Consider the following 23563-nt stretch of genomic DNA (forward strand, 5'->3'; position numbering starts at 1 on the left):
CTTCCTCTCTTCCCATGCTGAGAGCAACCCACAATACTGACCTACGTTGAATTTCCCTTTTTATATGCTTTGTCCAGAAAAGGGGGGTACTTCTCAGAAAAGCCTGGGAGAACCTGAACAGCAAGGTTTACACTTACCTCTCAGGCAGCACCACTTCTGCTGAGCACAGTAACTAAATAGTGCAACTAACCCAGCAGAAAATACTCCTAACCCAAAAAGATAATTAACACAGACAACAACAGTACCTTATTAAGCATCTGCTTACAAGCTGATGTCCCCTTGTCAATCATACAGTCCTTGAGGGTATAAGTTTGCCAGCTCTTTAAAAAGGCCTTGGGTACATTTGAACATGGTAATTAAGTCTAGGATTTTTCATCCCTGTTAATATTTTTGTTTGTTTTGTTTTTTTAAGCTGTCTCCCCAAGTTTCTTGAGTTTTGAAGTTTTATTCCCAGAGATCTTTTGCAGAATCACTATACATTCTGTATGTTTAGCTCCTTGTTCGAAAAAAGTTCTAATTTCTGTGATGTAGGAGTCCTCTTCTCTAAATTCATGTGTAACAAAGCCTGTGAAACCTACTTTCCACAACAATAGCATATCTACCACATCTCACAACATCTCTAGACATGTATAAGTAAGTAATCTCATTTGCTCAGTCCAAGATCAGAAGGTCACATCATATTGATGTTTAGTAAATGACTCATGGTGGTTTGATGAGACATATCCTGAAAGTCTTCAGCTGATGACTGGGCTTCTGATGTGGTATATCTTCAAGGAAAAAAGGGCTGCCTCTGTTTGTGTATTGCTGTATACTCTATGCCCCACAGTTAGAAAATTCAGATAGTTTAGTTAGGGACCTTGCTCATTAGAGATGCCTTGATGTGGCAGCGTGGCTTCCACTTGTACTTGCAAACGTATGTAATATTGTTTGTGACATATGTAACATTGTTTTATTTTCTTTTATACTTTTTTTTTTTTTTAGTAAAATTTGTTTCATGGGCTATACTATGAGGCTTTCTTCTTTTTTGAGTTGAACTTTGCTTTGAAGTGGAATGTCCTATTGCCTGCTGTAAATACCTCCATATCTATTGGCTACACACCTATAGCCAGGGCTGCCATCAGGGGGGGGACAGCTCCCCTTAGGGGCCCGGCCACCCAGGCCCCAATCAACGAGACTGAGTTGTTGTAGTAACTAGCAATTGCTAAAACAGGGCGGCCACAGAGTAAGCCGATGCAGCCGAAGAGATGTCTCTTTGCTGAATTGCGCTGTCTCTTTGCTGAATAAATGAGGCTGTCTCTTTATAGGATTGAGATGTGTCTTTGCTGAATATATGGGGATGTCTCTTTGCTGGATTGGATTCATTTTCATATATTAAGTTATAAGAGTGCTAAAATTAAAGTGGGTGCAATGAAGGACTCGGTGGGATGGCCAGTGGGTGGATTTGGTGGGACGGCCAGAGGGCGGGCCCGGCAGAATGTTGGTGGACAGGCCCAGAGGGTGTAAGGGGCCCCAAAATTTCTGATGGCTGCCCTGCCTATAGCAGCCATCTCAGGTCCCCAGATTGTTTTGAGGCTTCATTAGACCCGGTAATAAGAGCCTAATTTTAAAGTAAGCATACACCCATTGGAAATTCCTGGTCGCTGTCCTGTGTGTTCTGGATTCATATTTCTCCTTGGAGTTTTAAATTCAACACTAGTCATAGATAAGTTTCCATGGATCAGAAGGGAACACAAACTTATATGAACTTGGTTTTTATTGATATTTATTGTTTTATTGATTGATTGGGAACATCGATTGTTTGTTTTTTTTTTTGTTTTTTTTACATCAATCATTTATTGATAAGTTCACATGGATTATGAGTGAATATGTGTGTGAAAGAGTTGCAATTTGAGACATATCAGTGCCCATCCCAAATTCTACTCAGTCAAGTGTTACACACTTGATTGACATGAGTAAATATGAATTTATCTGAATGTGATGTTCTTTAATTATGTTTATTGTTGTTAAGGCCCTGTTCACACCTGAGCATTTTTCATATCATCTCATGCTCATCTCTGAAGTCTCAAAACGCCCTACAAGCAAAATCTCATTCATTTCATTGGCCCCTGTTCACATCTGAGCATTTTGTCACCTGTAGCAAAATGCCTTAAGCTCAAAAAAGTACATGAGCTTCTTTTTTTGGCAGATTACAAGTGTTTTTGTTAGATGTCGATGTAGCACCCTCATAGGTAGGTGCTAGGTAAAAGCATCTTATGCTACTTCTGCCTATCAGGGGAGCCTGATCTATTAGGTTGTCTGTTGCATGTTCCTAGGTGTGATTCACTGGGTCTAAGGGAGTTTCCCCACTGCATCCAATAGGGGAGCCTGTTGGACAGTGGAGGAAACCTGGCCAGTGACACATATGCTTTTGTGAAAGTCCCAGTGGGAGGGCACACTTGCAGTGCATCTTGGAATTGCTCATAAAGGCCGGGGGGACATGTGACAGGGCGTCTTTGGCGGGAAGCAGAGTCCCAGGAGGAGGCTGATGGCTGGTCTCTCCTCCTGCTGTATGAGGAAAGTGGTCTTAGGCAGTCGGCCTAGTGAACCAGGTTTGGAGCTGAGCTGCAGAGGATCCAGTAGAGCTGACAGTGGAGCTTCTGGCAGAGTCTACCGGGAAAAACAGTGTCCGTTAGTACCAGGGGACTTGCCAAAGGGTCTGCCCAGGAAGGGGGCCACTCCAGTGAAGTCAGAGGATCAAGGGGCCAGCTCACACAGAGTGTCAGAGTAAAAGGGGGTGCCGTTTATAACCCTGAAGAGTAGGAACAAAGGGGGTGCCGAGTAGGACCCTGAAGAGTGATTCACAGTGCAGTACAGTTCAGTTAATTCTTCTTCACTAAAGTGGTAAGGTGAAGCAGCGGCCTTGCCGCACTCAGCATTATACAGAAGTCCCAGCAATTGTGCATAGTTTGTTTAGTGGGAGTATCCCACTCATCCCTTCTCCTATCCCAGTTCTCAAATAAATCAACAAAAAACCAAAACCCCTGGACTGTTTTCTGACTGAGCCGAGCACTTAGAATATGCTAGTTGTTGCTATGGGTAACCCAGGGGAATCCGTAACCAGCAGCTCCCAAGGGAGTAGTGCTACATCAATGCCTGCCTCCAAACACCTGCCAAAAAGGCATGAAAAAAAGCCTGAAAAACGCCTGAAAAAAAGCCCAAAAAAACGCCTAAAATGATACGCACAGGTGTGAATGGAGCCTTAGTGATCGGTTGATCACATAATTTCACATTGATTGTTGGACTTGCATTTGTATTGAATGCAATTTATACACATTGTATTTTTGGTCAGTTCGCACCTTCATAGAGTTTATTTGTTTGGTGACACTTGAAATTTGATCAATTTATAAGTTAATTTTAATCTTTTAGCGCAGCAGGTTTCATACACTGTATGTTTTGGTAAGTGATCTAATGTTTACCTAGAGCAAGACAGCAGTTTTTTTTTTTTAAACTTTATTTTATTGTCAAGGAATTTGGCACAGCAGTTACATCCCATCACTTTCAGTGCATAACAGTCACTGATTCAGCTGACCAAAACACAGTAATAAGTATACCAAGCCTTATCAACAGTACAAAACACAGGATAGTCAAAAGTATCGATTGGCAAATTCAGAGAAATTTTTATATATTTATATGCAAGACCAAAAAGTCGATATTATAGACCAAGCAGAGGTGCAAAGTGCACAGTAGGAGACAAAAGGACTATTTGCTCGGTCAGTCGCCCTGAAGAACTATTAAAATTGGGATGCAAGTGATGGCTGATCCCTATAAAATAGGGAGTCCAGATCTTCCAATATTGTCCTCCTGTTCCTTTAGAATCACGGTAAGATTTTCCATAACCTGGATTTCTGCAATTCTCGCCTGCCAATGAGCTACTGTAGGGGGGCATGCACGTTTCCACATAGCCTGAATATAGGCCTTGGCTGCTGAGAGCAAATCATAGTAATTTTAAATGACTGTGATTGAGTTTAAAGTGGTAGTAAAGTCCTGAAACCCAGAATCTGCTGACAGGCAGGGTTTTCATAACAGAAGAGACTCTAGAGGTTTCTTCTGTCATAAATGCCCCCCCACCTCTCAGCAGGTAATGTGATTTAAGCTGCACATGCACGGCTCAGACCACATTTACCGCCCGCTCTCTGTACCGCAGTGATGTGACTCCTGTGCGCATTTGTGGGAGTGACATCACCTGCGACCTGTGAAGCAAAAAGAGATGACCACACTCCGATGTAAATCAAAAATTGGAGTAAATTTATTCCACATCAAACAATAGGCAACTGGAACAACACACTGTGAATGCAGGACACAAAGGCAGACGCGTTACACGACTTAGAGATGTCGCTTACTCATTGCCAACTTGTGTTGTTCCAGTTGCCTATTGTTTGATGTGGAATAAATTTACTCCAATTTTTGATTTACATGGGAGTGCGGTCATCTCTTTTTGCTTCATATGATCTTGGATTGACGGATCCGACCAGCACCCGATACCCAGCCCACCTGGAGCGGTCTTTCCTATTTGGACTTCATCTATCACCTGCGACCTGGCCATTCAAGCAGCTGAAGATAGGGAACCCAGAAGGAAGACCAGATGAAGATGGAAGCCGCCAGAGATCAGCAAGAGCTGTGACAGCGCAGTACTGGGAGGGGTCTGTCTGCAGGTAAGTCTGTCATAATGTACTAGTATGCAGTGCATAATAATACATTATGACCTAAATCTGCATGGGGACCGTTTTTTGAAATAATGAACAAGACTTTACTAACGCTTTAAGCAGACATATCCTGAAAAAACTTCAGCTGATGACTTCCTAAGGTGATGACTGAGCCTCTGGTGTGTTGGTGAATCTTCAAAGAGGAAAGGGCTGCCTCCAGAGGAGCCTGCTCTCTGTTTGTGCATTGCTATATACTGTATGTCCTACAGGTGAGAAACTCAGGCTAGAGTTAGAGACCACACTCATTAGAGGTGCCCTAATATGGCAGCATGGCTTCCACATGTATTTGCAAACGTATGTAACAAAATCATCCAATTTTACCCTGAGAAGTTAAAATAGATTGTTTTGGGGTTTTTAACTGGCTTGTTTAAATGTTCCTGGGGACCCCTTTGTATTGTTCTATTAGGTAAATTTCACTGTCCCAAAAACAGATATTCAAAACTAAACAAAAATATGGTGGAATTTAGGCATTACAATTCACGAGGTAATAGTCAAAATAAATTTTAGAAAGATACAAATAACCTCCTTTAAGGGTCCACACTGACAGGTTGGAGACGAATTGCTCTTTCTATAATGTCAATGGCTTCTCACAATGGCCTCTTACCTACTTATATTTCCTTATATCACAGGCCAATGCTACAGGAGGTGGTGGACATGTCGAGCTGTTACTGCGAGCCATGAATGAGTTCACGTATGAGTCTCTTTGTTTTCCACATGCAATAAAGATGAGAGGAATGGAAGACAAGGAAGAAATACCATATTATTTCTACAGAGATGATGGAATCAAGGTCTGGGATGCCACATTAAAGTAAGAAAACTCAAATATTGTATCACTTTTTAGCAGGTTGTTTTTTTACTTGCTAGAATTTATTTCTTAGGAAATGAATGATTTTGCTTGAAACAAATGTGTACTGAAAGCACAACACAAATGAAAAGTTGACCTCTAACATCAGATTCTGTTTTGGATGTGTTCTATCAGCATAACTGAATTTACCAACAATGCAGATCAACCTAAAGACTCTAAACAATCCACTCCACTAAAGACTCTAAACAATCCACTACACTAAAGACTCTAAACAATCCACTCCACTAAAGACTCCAAACAATCCTCTCCACTCCACTAAAGACTCTAAACAATCCACTTCACTAAAGACTCTAAACAATCCTCTCCACTCCACTAAAGACTCTAAACAATCCACTCCACTAAAGACTCTAAACAATCCACTCCACTAAAGACTCTAAACAATCCACTTCACTAAAGACTCTAAACAATCCTCTCCACTCCACTAAAGACTCTAAACAATCCACTCCACTAAAGACTCTAAACAATCCACTCCACTAAAGACTCTAAACAATCCACTTCACTAAAGACTCTAAACAATCCTCTCCACTCCACTAAAGACTCTAAACAATCCACTTCACTAAAGACTCTAAACAATCCACTCCACTAAAGACTCTAAACAATCCTCTCCACTCCACTAAAGACTCTAAACAATCCTCTCCACTCCACTAAAGACTCTAAACAATCCACTCCACTAAAGACTCTAAACAATTCACTCAACTAAAGACTCTAAGCAATCCACTCCACTAAAGACTCTAAACAATCCACTCCACTAAAGACTCTAAGCAATCCACTACACTCCACTAAAGACTCTAAACAATCCACTGCACTAAAGACTCTAAAACAATCCACTCAACTAAAGACTCTAAGCAATCCACTCCATTAAAGACTCTAAACAATCCACTCCACTAAAGACTCTAAACAATCCACTCCACTAAAGACTATAAACAATCCACTCCACTCCACGCCACTAAAGACTATAAACAATACATCAATCATATCTCTCTCCAAGTAGACTTTATGCAATGTAAAGCATTGCATCTCCTAAATGTTTGAGATGCAATGCTAAGCGGGCAGACTTTATACATACTATGTGGTTTTGTCCAGTGATATCAAGATTCTGGCAGGAAATAATTCAAATATTATCCTCTGTCCTGAATATGCCTGTACCTTTGACCCCAGAAACCTGTTTGCTGGGTATATTAGATGAAATAACATGGTCTAGATATCACAAGATAATGCTTAGAGAAACGCTTTTTATGGCAAGGAAAGCAATCACAGTTAAGTGGATTCTAGTGAAGCCCCCTGTTGTTAAGAACTGGATAAGAGCGGTAAATCAGATTTTACCATTTGAAAAAGTATTGTATATGCATAGAGGATGCTCAACGAAATATAATAAAATTTGGGATAATTGGAGTCAATCAACATTAACCAATGGTTGAATATAAGGAGATAACTAAGAGGATATAGAGGGATGCACATAGTATGATGAGGAAATAAATCTATGAATGCAATGGAGCAAGGGGTTGGGGCACGCCGGGACAACGGCAATCAATTAAGCTAAATGGATATACCTTGGCATAAAGAGATTATGAATACTAAGTAAACAGATAATTATTTGGATATTGTATAATTTTTTTATTTTATATTGTTTTGTCCCTTTGTTTAAAGGACGTTTGGAATGTTCGTTTTTATGCACATATTGAAATAAAAAGAATTGAAAAAAAAAAAGACTATAAACAATCCACTCCACTCCACTAAAGACTCTAAACAATCCACTTCACTAAAGACTATAAACAATCCACTCCACTCCACTAAAGACTCTAAACAATCCACTTCACTAAAGACTATAAACAATCCACTCCACTCCACTAATTCTGCTGAATTCCATCATCCCACCCACTGCCAGCGGCTCCATTAGATGCAATGGAGTTCAAAGGCGACATCAGGGGTCTATATACTTATTTATTCTCTAGTGTCCCTACTTTCAGAAAATATATAATGTTTGGGGGTTTTAACTAATCTACAGCCCCAAAAATGTGCATTTTACCATGTGTGCAAAAATCCCCAAAACGCATGTGGCTACGAAAGGGTTAAGTGAAACAAGGGACCAAGTACCCCAATTAGAGAAAAGTCAAAAGTCCTACATGGCTCCTGCTGGGTCAGATCTATAGCTCTGCAAATAGCACAGATTTTACCCCCTGTTGATTGGATAGATGAAGGTCTGATTTAAGCCTGGTACACACGGGCCAAACGTTGGACGACATCGGCCGTGTGTACTGCAACTGGTTGGACTGGCTTCTGTCAAAAGGGGATGACTTGAAAAGGTCTGCTAATGGCTGATAGTGCTAACCAGAGTGTTCTGGCAGGGGGGGGTCACCCCCCTTTCAGAACACAATAGCTCAGCAGGGGAGATCACTGTACCAACATCGCATGGTTAGGACACCAGCTCCTCCGTAGCTGTCAGTTTTTTTTTTCTTTTAGCCCTGCTGGGTTGAACTAAAAATAAATCTAGTAGTGTGTACTAAATTTAGCAGGGTGTGAATTGAACCTCTACAGCGGGACTGCTACTTCCACACAGAGAAAGGGTCCCTCCCAGCAGGGAAGTGGAAGCATTCACTAGTTTCTTGTACTGGTATGCCTAACACATTCAGAAAATATATATAAGAATACCACAGCGTGAGAAACAGTGCAACACACCCAATATATAACAAGTGTTATCACATTTAACTAGTAAAATTCCATGTGTGAACAAAATGAGAAGGGTTGTTTGTTAAACAAATACATTGAGTCCATATTAACATAAAACTATATGGGGAAGAAAACAAAAATGATCAAAAACGTGTTCAAAATTTTAAAATTTAAAAACTACATAAACAAGCAAGTGTCCAGTGAAAATGTGTGAAGAGTGCTCTTAATCCAAAACGTCCATGTGACTTTTGTGCAAAGTGGATGTGCTTCACACCCCCCCAAAGTGGATTCACTTACCAGACAATGTGGACCCCTAGGCAATACTGCATAGGGGTCTGTCAGGCTTTGGCTGGTAACTTTGGTGGGTAGGGATTCTTGGATATCTCCTAATATCCAATACTCAGAATGGAAGACAATAGTGTAATAAGTTTAAGCTTTTAATGCAATGTAAATAAAGGAATTGCACTTACAATATTTGAGAAGAAAAATCGCATGTAGAAAATATAGTTAGTTGCGCTACTGGTGGCTGGTAACTCTATAGCGCTATGAACACAGCAGCATGCATTCCACCACACTTCCGCATGCATTCCACTGACCCGGAAGTGACGTTTGCTGAAAGGCCAGAAACCATGGCGACGCGTTTCGCTCCTCCCAGTGGGTGTTCTCACAGACATAGACTCCAGCTTTTCAGCGGTCTATTATAGCCAAACTCTGGTGGTCACATGACCTCGTTAATTTCCTGTTGGGTGTGCACGCATTAAATATACACCCTAAATGGATGACTTCCTGTTTGTGAGCTAGAGACGATAAGCATATACTAAGTCACCTCCTACCCAATGTAAACCATACTCCATAATGTAAGAATTCTACACCATATTCAAAACATCTATAATTAGATATATTAATTAAAATACATGAATAATGACACATTAGATAAAAATATTTTTCAAGTGCATATATCTTGTTGCGCATGGGCCATGGACACAGGATATATATTATAAGCCATTAAATTAACTCATTAAAGTTCAAATCTAGAAGGTTTTATATATATATATATATATATATATATATATATATATATGTGTGTGTGTGTGTGAAAATATAATAAATACATATGTATATGAAAAAAATTGACTAACAAAAATGAGGATGAGAATAGAGATGAAAAAAATAAATAAATTAAAAATAATAATAATATTAAATGCAAATCAAATAAAATAGAAATAAAATTTAAAATAGTAATGAAGAAAATGTAAATAAAAAAATATAAATAAAAATAAAAAATAAAATAAATAGAATAAAAATAACTAAAAAGAAAAAAGAAAAAAAACAAAGAAAAATAAAATGAAAAAAAAATGAAAAATAAAAATAGAAAAAATGTATAAAAATGTGTGATGCGTAAAAAGTAATGGGAAGTGAAATTTAAATGATTTTACCAATGAGATATAAAACAGTTGAGGTCTAGCTCTATGTTTAATCCCTTGGGGCTCATCGTATTTAACAAATAAATCCATTTCCCTTCGTTTTGGGATGTACCCTTTTTCAGATTACCTCCTCTTGAATTAGGCAGGTCCCTATTAATTCCACAGACTTTGAGCACCATGAAATCTCTATTGTGAACCAATCTGAAATGGTTAGATCAGGGGTGGGCAAACTTTTTGACTCGAGGGCCGCAATGGGTTCATATATTGGACCCAGGGGCCGGACCAAGAGTAGATGGCAAAAAACGCTGTAAAAATTGCGTGACTTAGAGGTCAGAAAAGTGTGAAAGGGGCCTTCAGTAATTAAGGTGTGCGTGCTGGCCCCCTTCAATGCAGAGACCAGCGTGCATGCCCCCTTCAATGCAGAGACCAGTGTGCGTGCCCCCTTCAATGAAGAGACCAGCGTGCGTGCCCCCTTCAATGCAGAGACCAGCGTTCTTGCCCCCTTCAAAGCAGAGACCAGCGCGCGTGCCCCCTGCAATGCAGAGACCAGCGTGCGTGCCCCCCCCCCCCCGAGACCAGTGCACTTACCTGCAGCAGCAGCGGCTTCTCCTCGAGTCCTCCCTCCTCCTCTTAGGCCAATGGCATGGGGTTTGCCTTGCAGCCAATCAGGAAGCAGGTATTAGACCCGCTTCCTGATTGGCCAGGAGGAGGATCTGTGTGACAATAGTGAATTTTCATTCGCTATTGTCACACAATGGGTGGGCACCGGGCGCACTGCTCTGCGCCCCGGGTCCACCCTTTACTGAAGCCTAGGACCGGCCACCACTGTAAATTAACTAGCGATCCGCGGGCCGGATTAAAAGGTCCGCCAGGCCATAGTTTGCTCATTCCTGGGTTAGATAAACTGTGATTTTTAAATCCCTTTTTAATGTTGGCAACATGCTCTCGTAGTCTGATTCCTAACTTTCATGTTGTCCTCCCCACATACTGGAGCTTGCATGGACATTTAAGGTGGTATAAGACTTCCCATTACTTTTTTATTAAAAGTGTGTGGTCTTCCTCGGTCTATTGAGAATAGCTCTGTAAGCCATACATCTTCGACATGTGAAAAAACCCACCTGGTCCAAAAAAGTTAAGTTTCTTTTAGGTGGGTCGACCACATTTCAAGCCAACTTGTTTCTCACAGTGGGGGGCTTAGTATATTAAAATTGTATTTTTCTTTTCTTGCAAGATTTTTCTTATTATTTGATATTTTTGAAGTATATGCCAGTGTTTTTGTATAATTCTCTTCAACTGCTTTTATTGTCTAGAAAAAACAGTCATAAAGGCCAACCCATATTCTGTGTTAGTATTTTTCTCCTTAGTTTCCAACATTTTTTGTCTTTCATACTTAGTATTTCATCTTTGGTTTTATAAAGCTCTTTTATTTTATACCCTTTTTCCTCCAAACCTATTTATGATGGTGGCAGCTTGGCTCTCATAGTCCTCTTCCTTATCACAGTTTTTTCTAATTCTTATAACCTGGCTTTTGGGGACTCCATTGAGCCTTCTGGGGTGATGGCAACTATTTTTGGGGATATAACCATTTCAATCAACTGCCTTGAAAAAGGTCTTGGTACATAATCATGTATCATGTTTATAGATGACCAAGTCTAGAAAGTTGACAGCCTATGTATCAAAAGATTCTGAAAAAGTATTATTGAATCTATTGTTCGTCATTTCTTGGAGAAAATTAAGAAAAGAATCTCGTGATCCTGCCCATACAATGAGGATATCATTGATATACCTCTTGTATAACTTTAATTCTGGCTTATGCTTACTATAAATGGCTTCGTCTTCCCAACGACTCATAAAACTATTAGCCACTGATAGGGCAATACTTGGCTCCCATTGCAACCCCCTTTTTTTGCCTAAACAAAATGCCATTATGCCAAAAACAGTTGGCACTCATTGGTAATTGTAAGGCTTCTAGCAGGAATTCCCTCTGTTTTTCTTTTAAATCCGTCCCTTGCAAGGCCCATGCCACCGCCTCAATAGCATGGTGTTGCTGTATGTTTGTATAAAGCGAATTTACATCTACACTGTCCAAAATGTAGTGATCCTTTACCTTAATATTCTGTAATATTTTAATTTGTTTCCTCACTGTCTTGGAGATACGCTGGAAATTGTTGGGCTAAAAGTTAGAGAAAACAATCCAGATATTCACCTAGTCTAGTGAAAAGGGAGTCTATCCCACTGATGATTGGTCTGCCCGGGGGTTTCGTACTCAATTTGTGAACTTTGGGAATTTGATATATCAAGGGCATTCTAGGAGCATCAGGAACTAGATATCTAGATTATTTTTTGTTAATAAACTCTTCCCTTTGTGCTTTCTTAATAAGTTTATTCAGTTTTGCCCTATTTTTATTGGAGGGATCTCCTTTAAGTTTTTCATATGTGTCCTGATCTCCTACCAATCTGTTCTTCTAACCCACCTCCCTTGTCAGCTGGTCGTATTATGACTTCCTTTTTCTTTTCTAGCATTTTAATTCCATTTTCTAAATCTTTTTGTCGTCTACCAGGTCCAATTTTCATATCCTCTTTTTCTTGTTCCACTAGAGTTTTGAATACTTCACTAAATTCATTATTCTTTGTCTTGGGATTAAACACTGATTTGTTCCACAACTGTGTCTGTGTGTATATACTAGCAACCATCTGTCCCTTAGAATCATTTGTGTGATAATATTTTTTGATATTCATCTTTCTCATGAATTTTTGCAAGTCTATAAAAACCTCAAATTTATTGAGGTTCTTATCAGGTGCAAATCATAGCATGATTTAGAATGAAGCATCACTGAGATTAAAAATTCCTTTCCTTATGTTTTTCTCTTTCTTTTCCTCTGGCCTCTCCTGCATCCTCTGGTTCTATGCTTCCCTGGGCGTGTTCTGAGATGTTGTGTGGTGCCATGGAGTCCAATCCTCCTCTCTTGTAGTTGTGTGAGTGTGATCCCCCTCCTCTCCCCCTGTAATTGGGATTCCCTCTTCCTCTCCAGGGTGGGCCCCCATAACCCCTCCTTGGAAAACCCCCTCTCTGAGTATCGGTGATCATTTCTCAATGGTTCAGACCTATTTTGGACTGGGACATGATATTGTGGAGTCACGGTGTACTTGCATATTCCTCTGGTTTGTTATATTGTATATAATGTCTCCCAGTATTCCTATCTGGTCTTTCTTGTACTGTTTCTCTTCTGTAGATGCTCTTGATATCCCTACTTGACTCTCCTTGTCTTCTTGCCATTTATATACTTTATTATGTTTGTAGTCATTTGTACCTCTGTTGTATTTCTTACATTTTTTGTTTTGTGTGTCCCTATCCTCTTTCCCTACAAATTCCTGTAATGATTTATTTTTCTCTTTGTATTCGCTTGTTTCTTGTAGTGGGACCATCTTATCCATCAAAACTGTTATATTTTCTTCTAATATTTTTTTTCCCTCCCTTTAAATAATCAATTGTAACAATTTTCTTTCTGTGTGGTTGAAAAAGGAATATCACTCACCCTCCAATTCCTTTCCAACCATACCATCATTAGGGGCCATATCCCATCATAATCTTCTAGGCCAGGGTTTTCTGTTTTTGAAACGCGTTGACGCTACTTCCACTGTACCCTAACCATCTACGTCACTTCCTGGTTCCCGGTGGAATGCAGGAGATGGCGTTACAGGAAGAAGCTTGCCATTTGTTTGACTGCCTAATACATCTGTTTCGTTTATGAGTATTCTTGCCTACATTTTATTAATAAAACTTTTATGTAGTACTTCACTATGATTTATCCTTTTTAATTGGGTTGAGCTCGGTAAGGAATCAGTATCCATCATTTGAAGAGAGCATGTTGCTTGGACACTATTGACCAGATGCCCAGGACCCTGTCCTCACCTCGAATTTGCCCCATTTGACCCAATAGAGGGTCTTTACTTCTGGTGAGTAGGGTGCAAGAGGGGAGTGTGGAACCTTGGCACCGTTGAGTACTTTATTTACAACAAGAAATTAATGGAACACTAACACAGTTTGAGCACATTTGCAGTGGTTGTTGGATAATATTTGGACATTTAATATTTATGTCATTTGATACTTTTTTGTATTCTTTGCATTTCTGCACATTTTTGCACATTTATTGCAAAAAATTTATTTAAATATTGCATATTTAAATAAATAAATAAATAAATAAATATATATATGCATATATATACATATATATATATATATATATATATATATATATATATATACACACATATATATATATATATATATATATATATATATATATATATATATATATATATATATATATATATATATATATATTTTTTTTTTTATTATTATTATTTATTTAAATATGTATTTATTATTTTTATATATTTATTTATTTATTCAGCAAGCGCTGTTAATTATTTAGTTATACATGTGTTATTTTACTAGTTAAATGTGATAACACTTGTTATATATTGGGTGTGTTGCACTGTTTCTCGCACTGTGGTATTGTTGTTATATATATTTTTTGAGTGATAAGCAGCAGCAGTCTTTGGAGTGTAAAATATTTACAGACATTTTCAGTCATTGATATATTATATGCCTAATTCATTGTATATTATTCATAAATAATCATCTTTTATTTTGAGAACTTAGGGAAAATGCTATTTCTAATTTATCTGTGTGGCTTTAGATATTCTGCCCTTTATAGGATTTTGGTACATTTGGAATTAAATCATTCCAATATGTCTGGGGGTGCCCTTAATCTACCTGTGAAGTGGCACATCTGTAGGATGCATACAACCTACTACAACAAAACTATCCTATACAAAGAAAATAATGCAGATTACATTTCCAGCAAATGACAACTTCTGCCACAAACAGTTGAGAATTACCTTCACTTATACCAGATCCTAGACGAGGGTCAGATATAGATTTAAAAATCAATGTGGGATTCCCCCTAAAAATACATGCAAAAAACAAAAAAAAAACATTGGTTTCCCCCAAAAATTCAAACTAGATCCTTATGTGAGCATGCAGCCTGGCAGGCCAGAAAAGGGGGGATATGGGCATTTGGCCCCCACATACCAGGCCACATGCCAGGGTACCTTGCCAGGTGGGGCCCCATGAGGGGTCCCCCTTAACTACTTCCATACCGTTGGCCATCATATGACTTCCTTAGGTTTGAGTGAAGATCTCTTAACCACTTGCCCACAGCCCGCCACAGTTTTACTGCGGCAGGCTGGCTCGGCTGCGCAAACCGACATAGTACTACATTGGTCGCATGTGTGGAGCTGGGGAGTAAGCATTTGCCACCGGCGGCGCGCTCCCGCCCCTACTAGGCAGTGGGGATACCGATGCACGGGGCTGGTGGCACCGATTGCTTCCAGACACCCGCGATCGCTCCCTGCTGAGAGAGAATCACAGTTTGTTGTTGTAAACACAGCCGACCGTTCTTCTCTCTGAAATGATCATGGAGCGCCTGTGATCCTTCTATATAGGATCACAGATCTCTATGATCATTTCACAAGCCCCTCCCCCCACAGATAGTAAACACTCCCCTAGGCTTACATTTAACCATTTGATCACCCACTAGGTTAACCCCTTCCCTGTCAGTGTCATTAGTACAGTAACAGTGCATATTTTTAGCACTGATTACTGTAGTAATGTCACTGGTGTCCCCCCAAAAGTGTAACAAATGTTAGTTAGGGGTCTGATCTGTCTGCCGCAATGGCTCAGTCCTGCTAAAAATCCCAGATCGCCGCCATTACTAGTATAAAAAAATAAATAAATAAATAAAAATGACATAAATCTTTCCCCTAGTTTGTAGATGTGGTAACTTTTGCGCAAACCAATCAAAATACACTTATTGCATTTTTTTTTACCAAAAATATGCAGCAGAATACAAATTGGCCTAAAAGGATGAAAAAATTAGATTTTTTAATTATTATTTTGGGAATGTTATATGGCTGAAAGTGAAAAATATTGTTGTTGTTTTTTTTTTCAGAATTGTCGCTCTCTTTTTGCACAGGTGATCAAATATCCCCAAAAGAAAGCTCTATTTGTGGGAAAAAAAAGGACATCAATTTTATTTTGGTACAGCGTCACACAACCACGCAATTTTCCGTTAAAGTAATGCAGTGCCAAATCGCAAAAAATGGCCTGGTCATTAAGGGGGCAAATCATTCCGTTCCAGAACTGGTTAATGATGACTGTAGCTACAGGCATAATTCAGATATAATTTTTTTTTGCTGGCGGCAGTTCAGCTGCTTGATTGTATTTACAGGCGGTGGGAGGGGACTCCGCCTCCCCGCCACCCTCTGATGCCTCTACCAGGTCGCCTGTGCAAGAGCAATAATTATAGACCTCTATAACTCTAAACTAGTAACCTGTAAAAAATTTTAAAGCATAGCCTATGGAGATTTTTAAGTACCGAAGTTTGACGCAATTCCACGAGTGTAAAGCCCCGTACACACGTACCGATGGTCGGCATACAAATGTTCCTCTTTTCTCCCCGGGATGTCGGTGTCTGCTGAAAAGTGCAAAGACAGCACAAGGACAGCACAAGAATTTTGTCCGCCGACTGCAGAAGTGATGTCATGTAATGGTTAACTTTCCCTGTGTTTTCTATTTTCTGAGCATGCCCAGTCTTGCAAATCTGCGGTCTGTCGGCCGAATTGTGTACTGACAGGCGAACAATCGTCCGTTCTGGTGTCGGCATACAAATATTTTCATGTTTGCAAGAAAGACTTTTGTCCGCGGATTGTGCGCAGACATCTGTCGGAGGCACCATACTAACACGCGTACAATCGGCAGATCCTTCGTCCACCGACGTTTGTATGCCGACGATCGGTACGTGTGTACGGGCCTTTAAGGATAAGCTTGATAAAGGAGCACGCATGCTCAGAAACGTGTCATGTCCTGCATCCTAGGTGACGTCACACACTCCTCCTGCGCTACATTCCACCCTGTGGCTCAACACAGAACCCGGAATGATCAGGATGCTGCTGGCATCTCTTTCTGTCCTGACCGCGGTCTCTGCATAGGCGTGGCTGCACTCTTCACCTGTAGGAGATCCTTCCATCCTATCTGAAGGGGTGTATATATCTCTGTATAATAAAGTAATACACTTACAGGCGCTTTTCTGTTTTTTGTACAAATAAGCTGCAGGTTACAAAGAGCTTTGTTTTGAAGGGATTTAATTTTTATTTATATTTTATTTATCATTTTTTTAAATTTTTTTTTTATGTTATACATAGAAAAAAAAGCTTGGCCCAAAGGTCTTTAAAGAGAGATACCAAAATGCAAAAGAACAACAAGAATAACCAGCTTCTTTTTTTTTTTTATTATTATTATGTTAATTATTTTATTTGTGAAGGGTTTTATCTATACAACTACAAAAACTAAAAAGAGCAGTATATGGGACTTTAAGGCTCCATTTACACCTAAGGGTTTTTCGTAGCTCGAAGCTCCAAAAAAATCAATTATTCTCTATGGATATGGTTCACATCTTTACTAAAAGTCGCCTGAAGCCAAACACCTGAAGCGCAAAAAAGTTCTGTATCCTTTTTTGTAGCTCGAATCGGGCAGATTGGTGTGTTTTTGAAGCATTTTTTTGTTCCAAAGAAATGCATTGAGACGCTTGATTTGTAACTTTTTGAGTATTTTAGCGCATTTTGTGACGCGTTCCTGAGCGTTTTTCTACTCAAATGCAATAATTAAATATAAATAAATAATAATATTTAATAAATAAACAATAAATAATAATTATCTTAAATAAATAATAATAAAAATAAATAAAATAAAATAAAGTAACCTCAACCCCTATCCCTAATATTAACCTCTAACACTAATCCTAGCCCCTAACCTAACAAAAATAAATAAATAATAGTAAATAAAATAAATTAATTAATTATCCCCTAACCATAATGTTTAACCCTTAACCCCTTACAAAAAAAGTTAAAGAATTAATAAATAAATAATAATAATAATAAATAAATAAAGGGGATGAAAAGCTGAAAAACATAGCAACAAATGATGAAACAAATGATATTTTTCCTCTATTGGTTAATAAAAATCCCCAAAGCTCAAAAACGCTTTAAAAACACTGTGCAAAAACGCTCAAAAAGGCCCACAAAAAAACCTAAAAAAATGCCCGAAAAAAAAATGTGATGCTCAGGTGTGAATGCAACCTAAAGGTGCTAAGGTGCTACACATTTTTGTGGAAGAAGAATCCACAAACAATGTAAAAACAATCCGTTTATTAAACAAAAATATTAAAAATGCACTCACTAGTGATAGTGTACAATATTCTGGTATGGTACTCAATAATACTATTGAGTGCATTTTAATATTATTGTATGATGAACAGATAGTTTTTTTACATTGTTGATTCTTTTTCCACAAAGATGTGTAGCACCTTTAAGTCCCTTATTTCTGCTCTTTTTGTTTTTTGTAGTCATATTTATTTGGGATGTGGTGCACTATTTATCCATCTACACTATTTTATATGTAATGGTTTTAAAACTACACTTTATAGTTTTCCTAACATTTAGCCTAGGTTCACTCTGAGGGCGGTTTTGAAATTGTGCGAGTTCAGCTAAACTCGCACGATTCGGGGGTGATTTGACAGGCATCTGCGCAGATTCCTGCACAGATGTCTATTGAAATTGTTCCCGAAGTCGCCAAAAGCAGTGCGAAAAACTACGTCGCACCATTTGCTGGCAATAGGCTCCGATTTGACATGTCAAATCGGCCTGATGTAAACGGGGGCTAAATACGGTATAGAATCACGCTGACTGTAGCCTTTCCTATAATAAATAGAAGGCCTCCTTTAAAACCTTACCCCCACAATCTGTAAATAACCATCTGCCAGCACGATGCCCCATGCTGGAGATACATTTATAAAGGCCTCCCCTTTGAAAGCCACGGATTAATACTTGCTAGCTCTCAATGCGCCTGTTATTGACAGCTTGGGTCCCCAGTGATGATCAGGAACCAATCAAAGTGGTTGCTGATCCTGTGGTCACTATGCCAGCTTTGACTTTAGCTGGCCATACACTATACAATTTTCTTATTCAATTTCCTTTAGATTTACCTTGACTATGTAGTGCAAGGGCAGGCCTGGTTGCATACAAATTTATAGTGTTTAGGTTTGACCTCATATTATATGGTTTTGGTAAAGGAAAGTTGTACAAGGAAATTGTATAATGTATGGCCAGCCTTAGTGGTTATATGCAAGCTGGAGGCTTCATTGAAATTAAACCCATAGAGTTATTGGCAGGGTAAGCAATGCTTGCTGGAACACTATGAAGGTATGTTCAACACATTCAGCTGATGACTGGTAATTCATTTGAACTTCTGCATTTTAGCAATGCTATTGCAGTTCTTCCTGTTTCTATGACATCTTATCTCTACTGGCCTGAAGCAAGTGCACGCAACCTTATTTGTAACACATTCACAGCAGAGGTTGTTTTTTTCCACAGCTTTTTTTGCATCACGTAGTATGAGTATGTTTTTATTAAAATTATAGATTTACTTTTAGCCGTGTATACATAAAACCTGCAATGTTCGCCATTTACCCTGAAACCAACTTGTGATTTTTCATGTCCTGCTAGCCATAATGCTTTTGGTTTACAACAGCTTAAAGTGTATTTTCACTTTTGAAACCAGATTGGGATAACATCTACTTGACTGTAGAGGTGCATAAGCCTAGGAAAACCAACTCAACATATGAAACTCCCTTGCCCCCTCCCCAGCACAAAATACCACACTTACAACAATTGAGTTGGAAAGGGCAAAGCCCACAGCTTTATTTAATTTCCAACACAGAACATGCTAACCAGGGCTATTTTTCTCAGAGAATAGGTGCAGGAACCCCCCCCCCCCTTCTGACTCTTCCTTCGTCTCTGCCCCCTACCCACCTCTGAGCACTGCCCCTTGGTTCCACCCCCTACCCACGGGCATCCAGTATGGTTTTCCGCTCTTGAACCTTACGCACAGAGATTGTTCCAGATTCTTTGAATCTTTGGATGATATTATGTACTGTAGATGATGATAACTCCAGACTCTTTCAAATTTTTCTCTGAGAAACTGCTTTCTGATATTGCTCCACAATTTTTCGCCGCAGCATTGGGGGAATTGGTGATCCTCTGCCCATCTTGACTTCTGAGAGACATTGCCACTCTGAGAGGCTCTTTTTATACCCAATCATGTTGCCAATTGACCTAATAAGTTGCAAATTGGTCCTCTAGCTGTTCCTTATATGTAACTTTTCCAGCCTCCTATTGCTACCTGTCCCAACTTTTTTGGAATATGTAGCTCTCATGAAATCCAAAATGAGCCAATATTTGGCATGACATTTCAAAATGTCTCACTTTCAACATTTGATATGTTATCTATATTATATTGTGAATAAAATATAAGATTATGAGATTTGTAAATTAGCCCATTCCTTTTTTACTCACAATTTGTACAGTGTCCCAACTTTTTTGGATTTGGGTTTGTATTTATTTATTAGGTGGCATAATATAGTACTACTAAAAAGTGCTAAAATAAAACATATACTTCTTTGATCATATCTTGAGACAATTTGACTTTTTGTGTCACTAGATTTACATAGTTACATAAAAGTTAGTCAGGTTGAAAAAAGACACAAGTCCATCCGGTTCAACCCAAAAAAAAAAAACAGTATTGAAAACCCAACCGAACAAACCCCAGCAAAGCATGATCCAATTTGCAACAGCAGGGGAAAATAAATCCTACCTGATCCCCCAAGAGGCAATCGGATATTCCCTGGATCAACTTTACCTAAAAAAAAATGTTAGTACCCATTTATATTATGTACACCTGGAAAAGAATCCAGGCCTTTTTTAAAGCAATTTAGTGAGCTATATAAATCAAAAAAATTCCTGCGCTAAGTCAAAATAATGTAAAAAATGTGAAACAAAACAAGCTGCATACACAGACTCATAGAACAAAGTCCAAACAATATGTAACCAATATGTGTTGCACTAAAGAGTGAATGTTAGACAAGTGAGAAAAAAAAAGAAACACCAAACACTAAAAATAATTATACAAGTGATGTGAACACCCTGTGAAATGGAAGATGGTGTAAAACAATGATGAGAAGGACTAACAATCCCAACAAATGTAATTATAATAAAACAAACAATTGTCATTCAAAAAATAGTCCCAAAAATAGTATAAAATCCTTAAGTGGAAAAGAAGGGTAAATGAAAAGTGCCCAAAAAAAAAAGTAGTGAATCACACTTGAGAGGAACCACAAGTCCCAGCGATAGCAGAATGTCCAAATAAGCGTCCACTGAGTGGCACCCATGATCAAGATAGATATTTTAGTAGGCTGCTTACCAGACTCCTTTGGTCATCTAATTTAATAAATAGACCACAACACGCTTAGCAATGGGGCAAGTCAGAAGGATCCCACAGGACACTCCTCGGAGTTCTCATAGGTAACAGATCAGGGGAGAGCTGGGGCAGATATCAAAATATAGCCTATCCTTCCAATGAGATACGTAAGGCCCATATGTAAATAATTCAGAAGGGAGAAGAGGCACATAGCGTGATACCTTAATTGATCGCTGTCATTTCTAAGCCTTTGTTTGTTTTTAGGGACTCGTTAAGGACTGGAATAGTACCACTTGATTGGCGTAGGGCCAATGTGGTGCCTATGATGCATGCATATTCTTAGCCCCCAAGTTCATAACTTTACATTTATCAACATTAAACCTCATTTGCCACATAGTTGCCCAATGAAACAGTGCATTGAGGTCAGATTGTAAGTTGGAGACATCCTGTAAAGAAGTTATTCCACTGCAAAGCCGGTGTCATCTGCAAAAACTGAAATGCTACTTTTAATCCCAGACCCTATATAATTTATAAAGATATTAAAAAATAAGGGTCCCAACACTGAACCTTGGGGTACACCACTGATAACTTTAGACCATTCAGAGTAAGAATCATTAACCACTACTCTCTGAATTCTATCTTTTAGCCAATTTTCTATCCAATTACAAACTGATCTTTCCAAGTCAGTAGACTTTACCTTACACATTAGCCATGTGAGGGGAACTGTGTCAAACACTTTTGCAAAATCCAAGTATATAAGGTCCACAGCCACCCCTCTGTCCAAGATTTTACTTACCTCCTCATAAAAAGAAATCAGGTTTGTTTGACAACTTCTGTCTATCATGAATCCATGCTGTCTGTTGCTTAAAATATTTTTTTCCAGCAAGAACTCATCTATGTGGTCTTTTATTAAACTCTCCAATATCTTCCCAACTATAGAAGTTAAACTAACAGGTCTATAGTTACTTGGCAAAGACTTTAATCCCTTTTTAAATATAGGCACCACATTGGCCCTACGCCAATCAAGTGGTACTATTCCAGTCCTTAACGAGTCCCTAAAAACAAACAAAGGGCTCTTTCACACGGGCGGTCCGATCAGATCCGCCTGTCAGTTTTTTAGGCGGATCTGATCGGATCCTCCATGCAGCTCTATGGGGCAGCGGGTGTCAGCGGAGGTCACCTCCGCTGACACCCGCTGCCATCCGCATCCGATCCTGTGCTGAAATCTGGACGGATGGAAACCCTATTTTTCCATCCGTTCAGTAATCGGAGCGGAGCGGATCTGATCCGATCCCCCATAGAGGGCAGCGGGTGCCGAGACACCTCCCTTTCCGCTCTGCAAGCGGAGACGGAGCTGTCATCCGCCCGGCTCAGCGGGGATCGCGGATCGATCCCCGCTGAGCAACACGGATCCGCCTGCAGAGGCGGACCGTGTGAAAGAAGCCAAAGGCTTAGAAATGACAGCGATCAATTCTTCATGCTCAGACCTAACCTTTTTACTGTTAATATGTTTGAAGAATTTTTTGGGGTTTGTCCTACTATCTTTTGCAATCTGTCGTTCAATATTTTTTAAAAGCTCTTTTCTTTTTATCTATAGCTTTTTTAACTTTTGCGGTGAGCCACATAGGTTTTATTTTTAGTCTTTTAAACGTATTACCCATGGGAATATACTTTGCAGTGAGTTTGCATAAAGTCTTTTTGAAAAATTCCCATTTCTGTACTGTGCTCATCGATACCAATATTCCCTCCCAGTCTAAATCCTAAAGAGCAGCCCTTATTCTTGGAAAATTTGCTCTCAAAGTTAAGTGTTTTTGTATTTCTTGTATGCGTTATTTGCTTACAGCTAACATTAAATGAAATCATGTTATGGTGACTGCTACCCAGCTGTTCTTTTATATGAACATTGTTAATAAGCTCTGCATGGTTTGAGATTACCAGGTCCAACAGAGCATCATTTCTAGTGGGGGCCTCAATAAACTGCACCATAAAATTGTCTTGTAATAGGTTTATAATTTTTTGCCCTTTAACTCTTCCAGCAGTGCCATTACTCCAGTCAATGTCTGGGTAGATAAAATCAGGGCTTTTTTTCTGAGAAAATAGGTACAGGAACTCAACCCCCAAACTTTATCAACTCCGAACAGCATCAAATAGTGGGTGTGGTCAAATTTGCCGAACAGCGGGAGGGTCTTAAAAGGGAATTAAATACCAAGAGTGTAGATTTCAGGAATGAGGGACGGAGGTTACATACAGAGCGCAGAGTTCGGGGGTGCGCTATATACATAGTGCACAATTCAGTGGTGTGCTGCATACAGAGTGCTGAGTTCAGCCTTTTTCCACAGCTGTTTACCTCTGCAACCTCCCATCCCCATCTCACTTTCAAACCTTTTCAGCACTGACCTATGCAAGCAACCCCCCTCCACTGCCCCATTTTCGCCCCACCTCCTTAAAAGCTCCACCATCTTCCACATATCTTACTTTTGTTGCTATA

At 39.2% G+C, this 23563-nt stretch overlaps 1 protein-coding gene across 1 annotated transcript in view; it reads left to right on the top strand.

The window, feature by feature from the left end:
- Positions 1 to 23563, top strand: part of ALOX5 (arachidonate 5-lipoxygenase) — a 98469-nt gene that overhangs the window by 58064 nt on the left and 16842 nt on the right. The window contains exon 10 of the mRNA XM_082268002.1: positions 5372 to 5550. Coding sequence (XP_082124128.1) covers positions 5372 to 5550 — 179 coding nt within the window. The remainder of the gene's footprint in view (positions 1 to 5371; positions 5551 to 23563) is intronic.

Source organism: Pelophylax lessonae (genome assembly GCF_965119305.1).
Source record: "Pelophylax lessonae genome assembly, chromosome: 9".
In the NCBI taxonomy this organism is placed as follows: domain Eukaryota; kingdom Metazoa; phylum Chordata; class Amphibia; order Anura; family Ranidae; genus Pelophylax; species Pelophylax lessonae.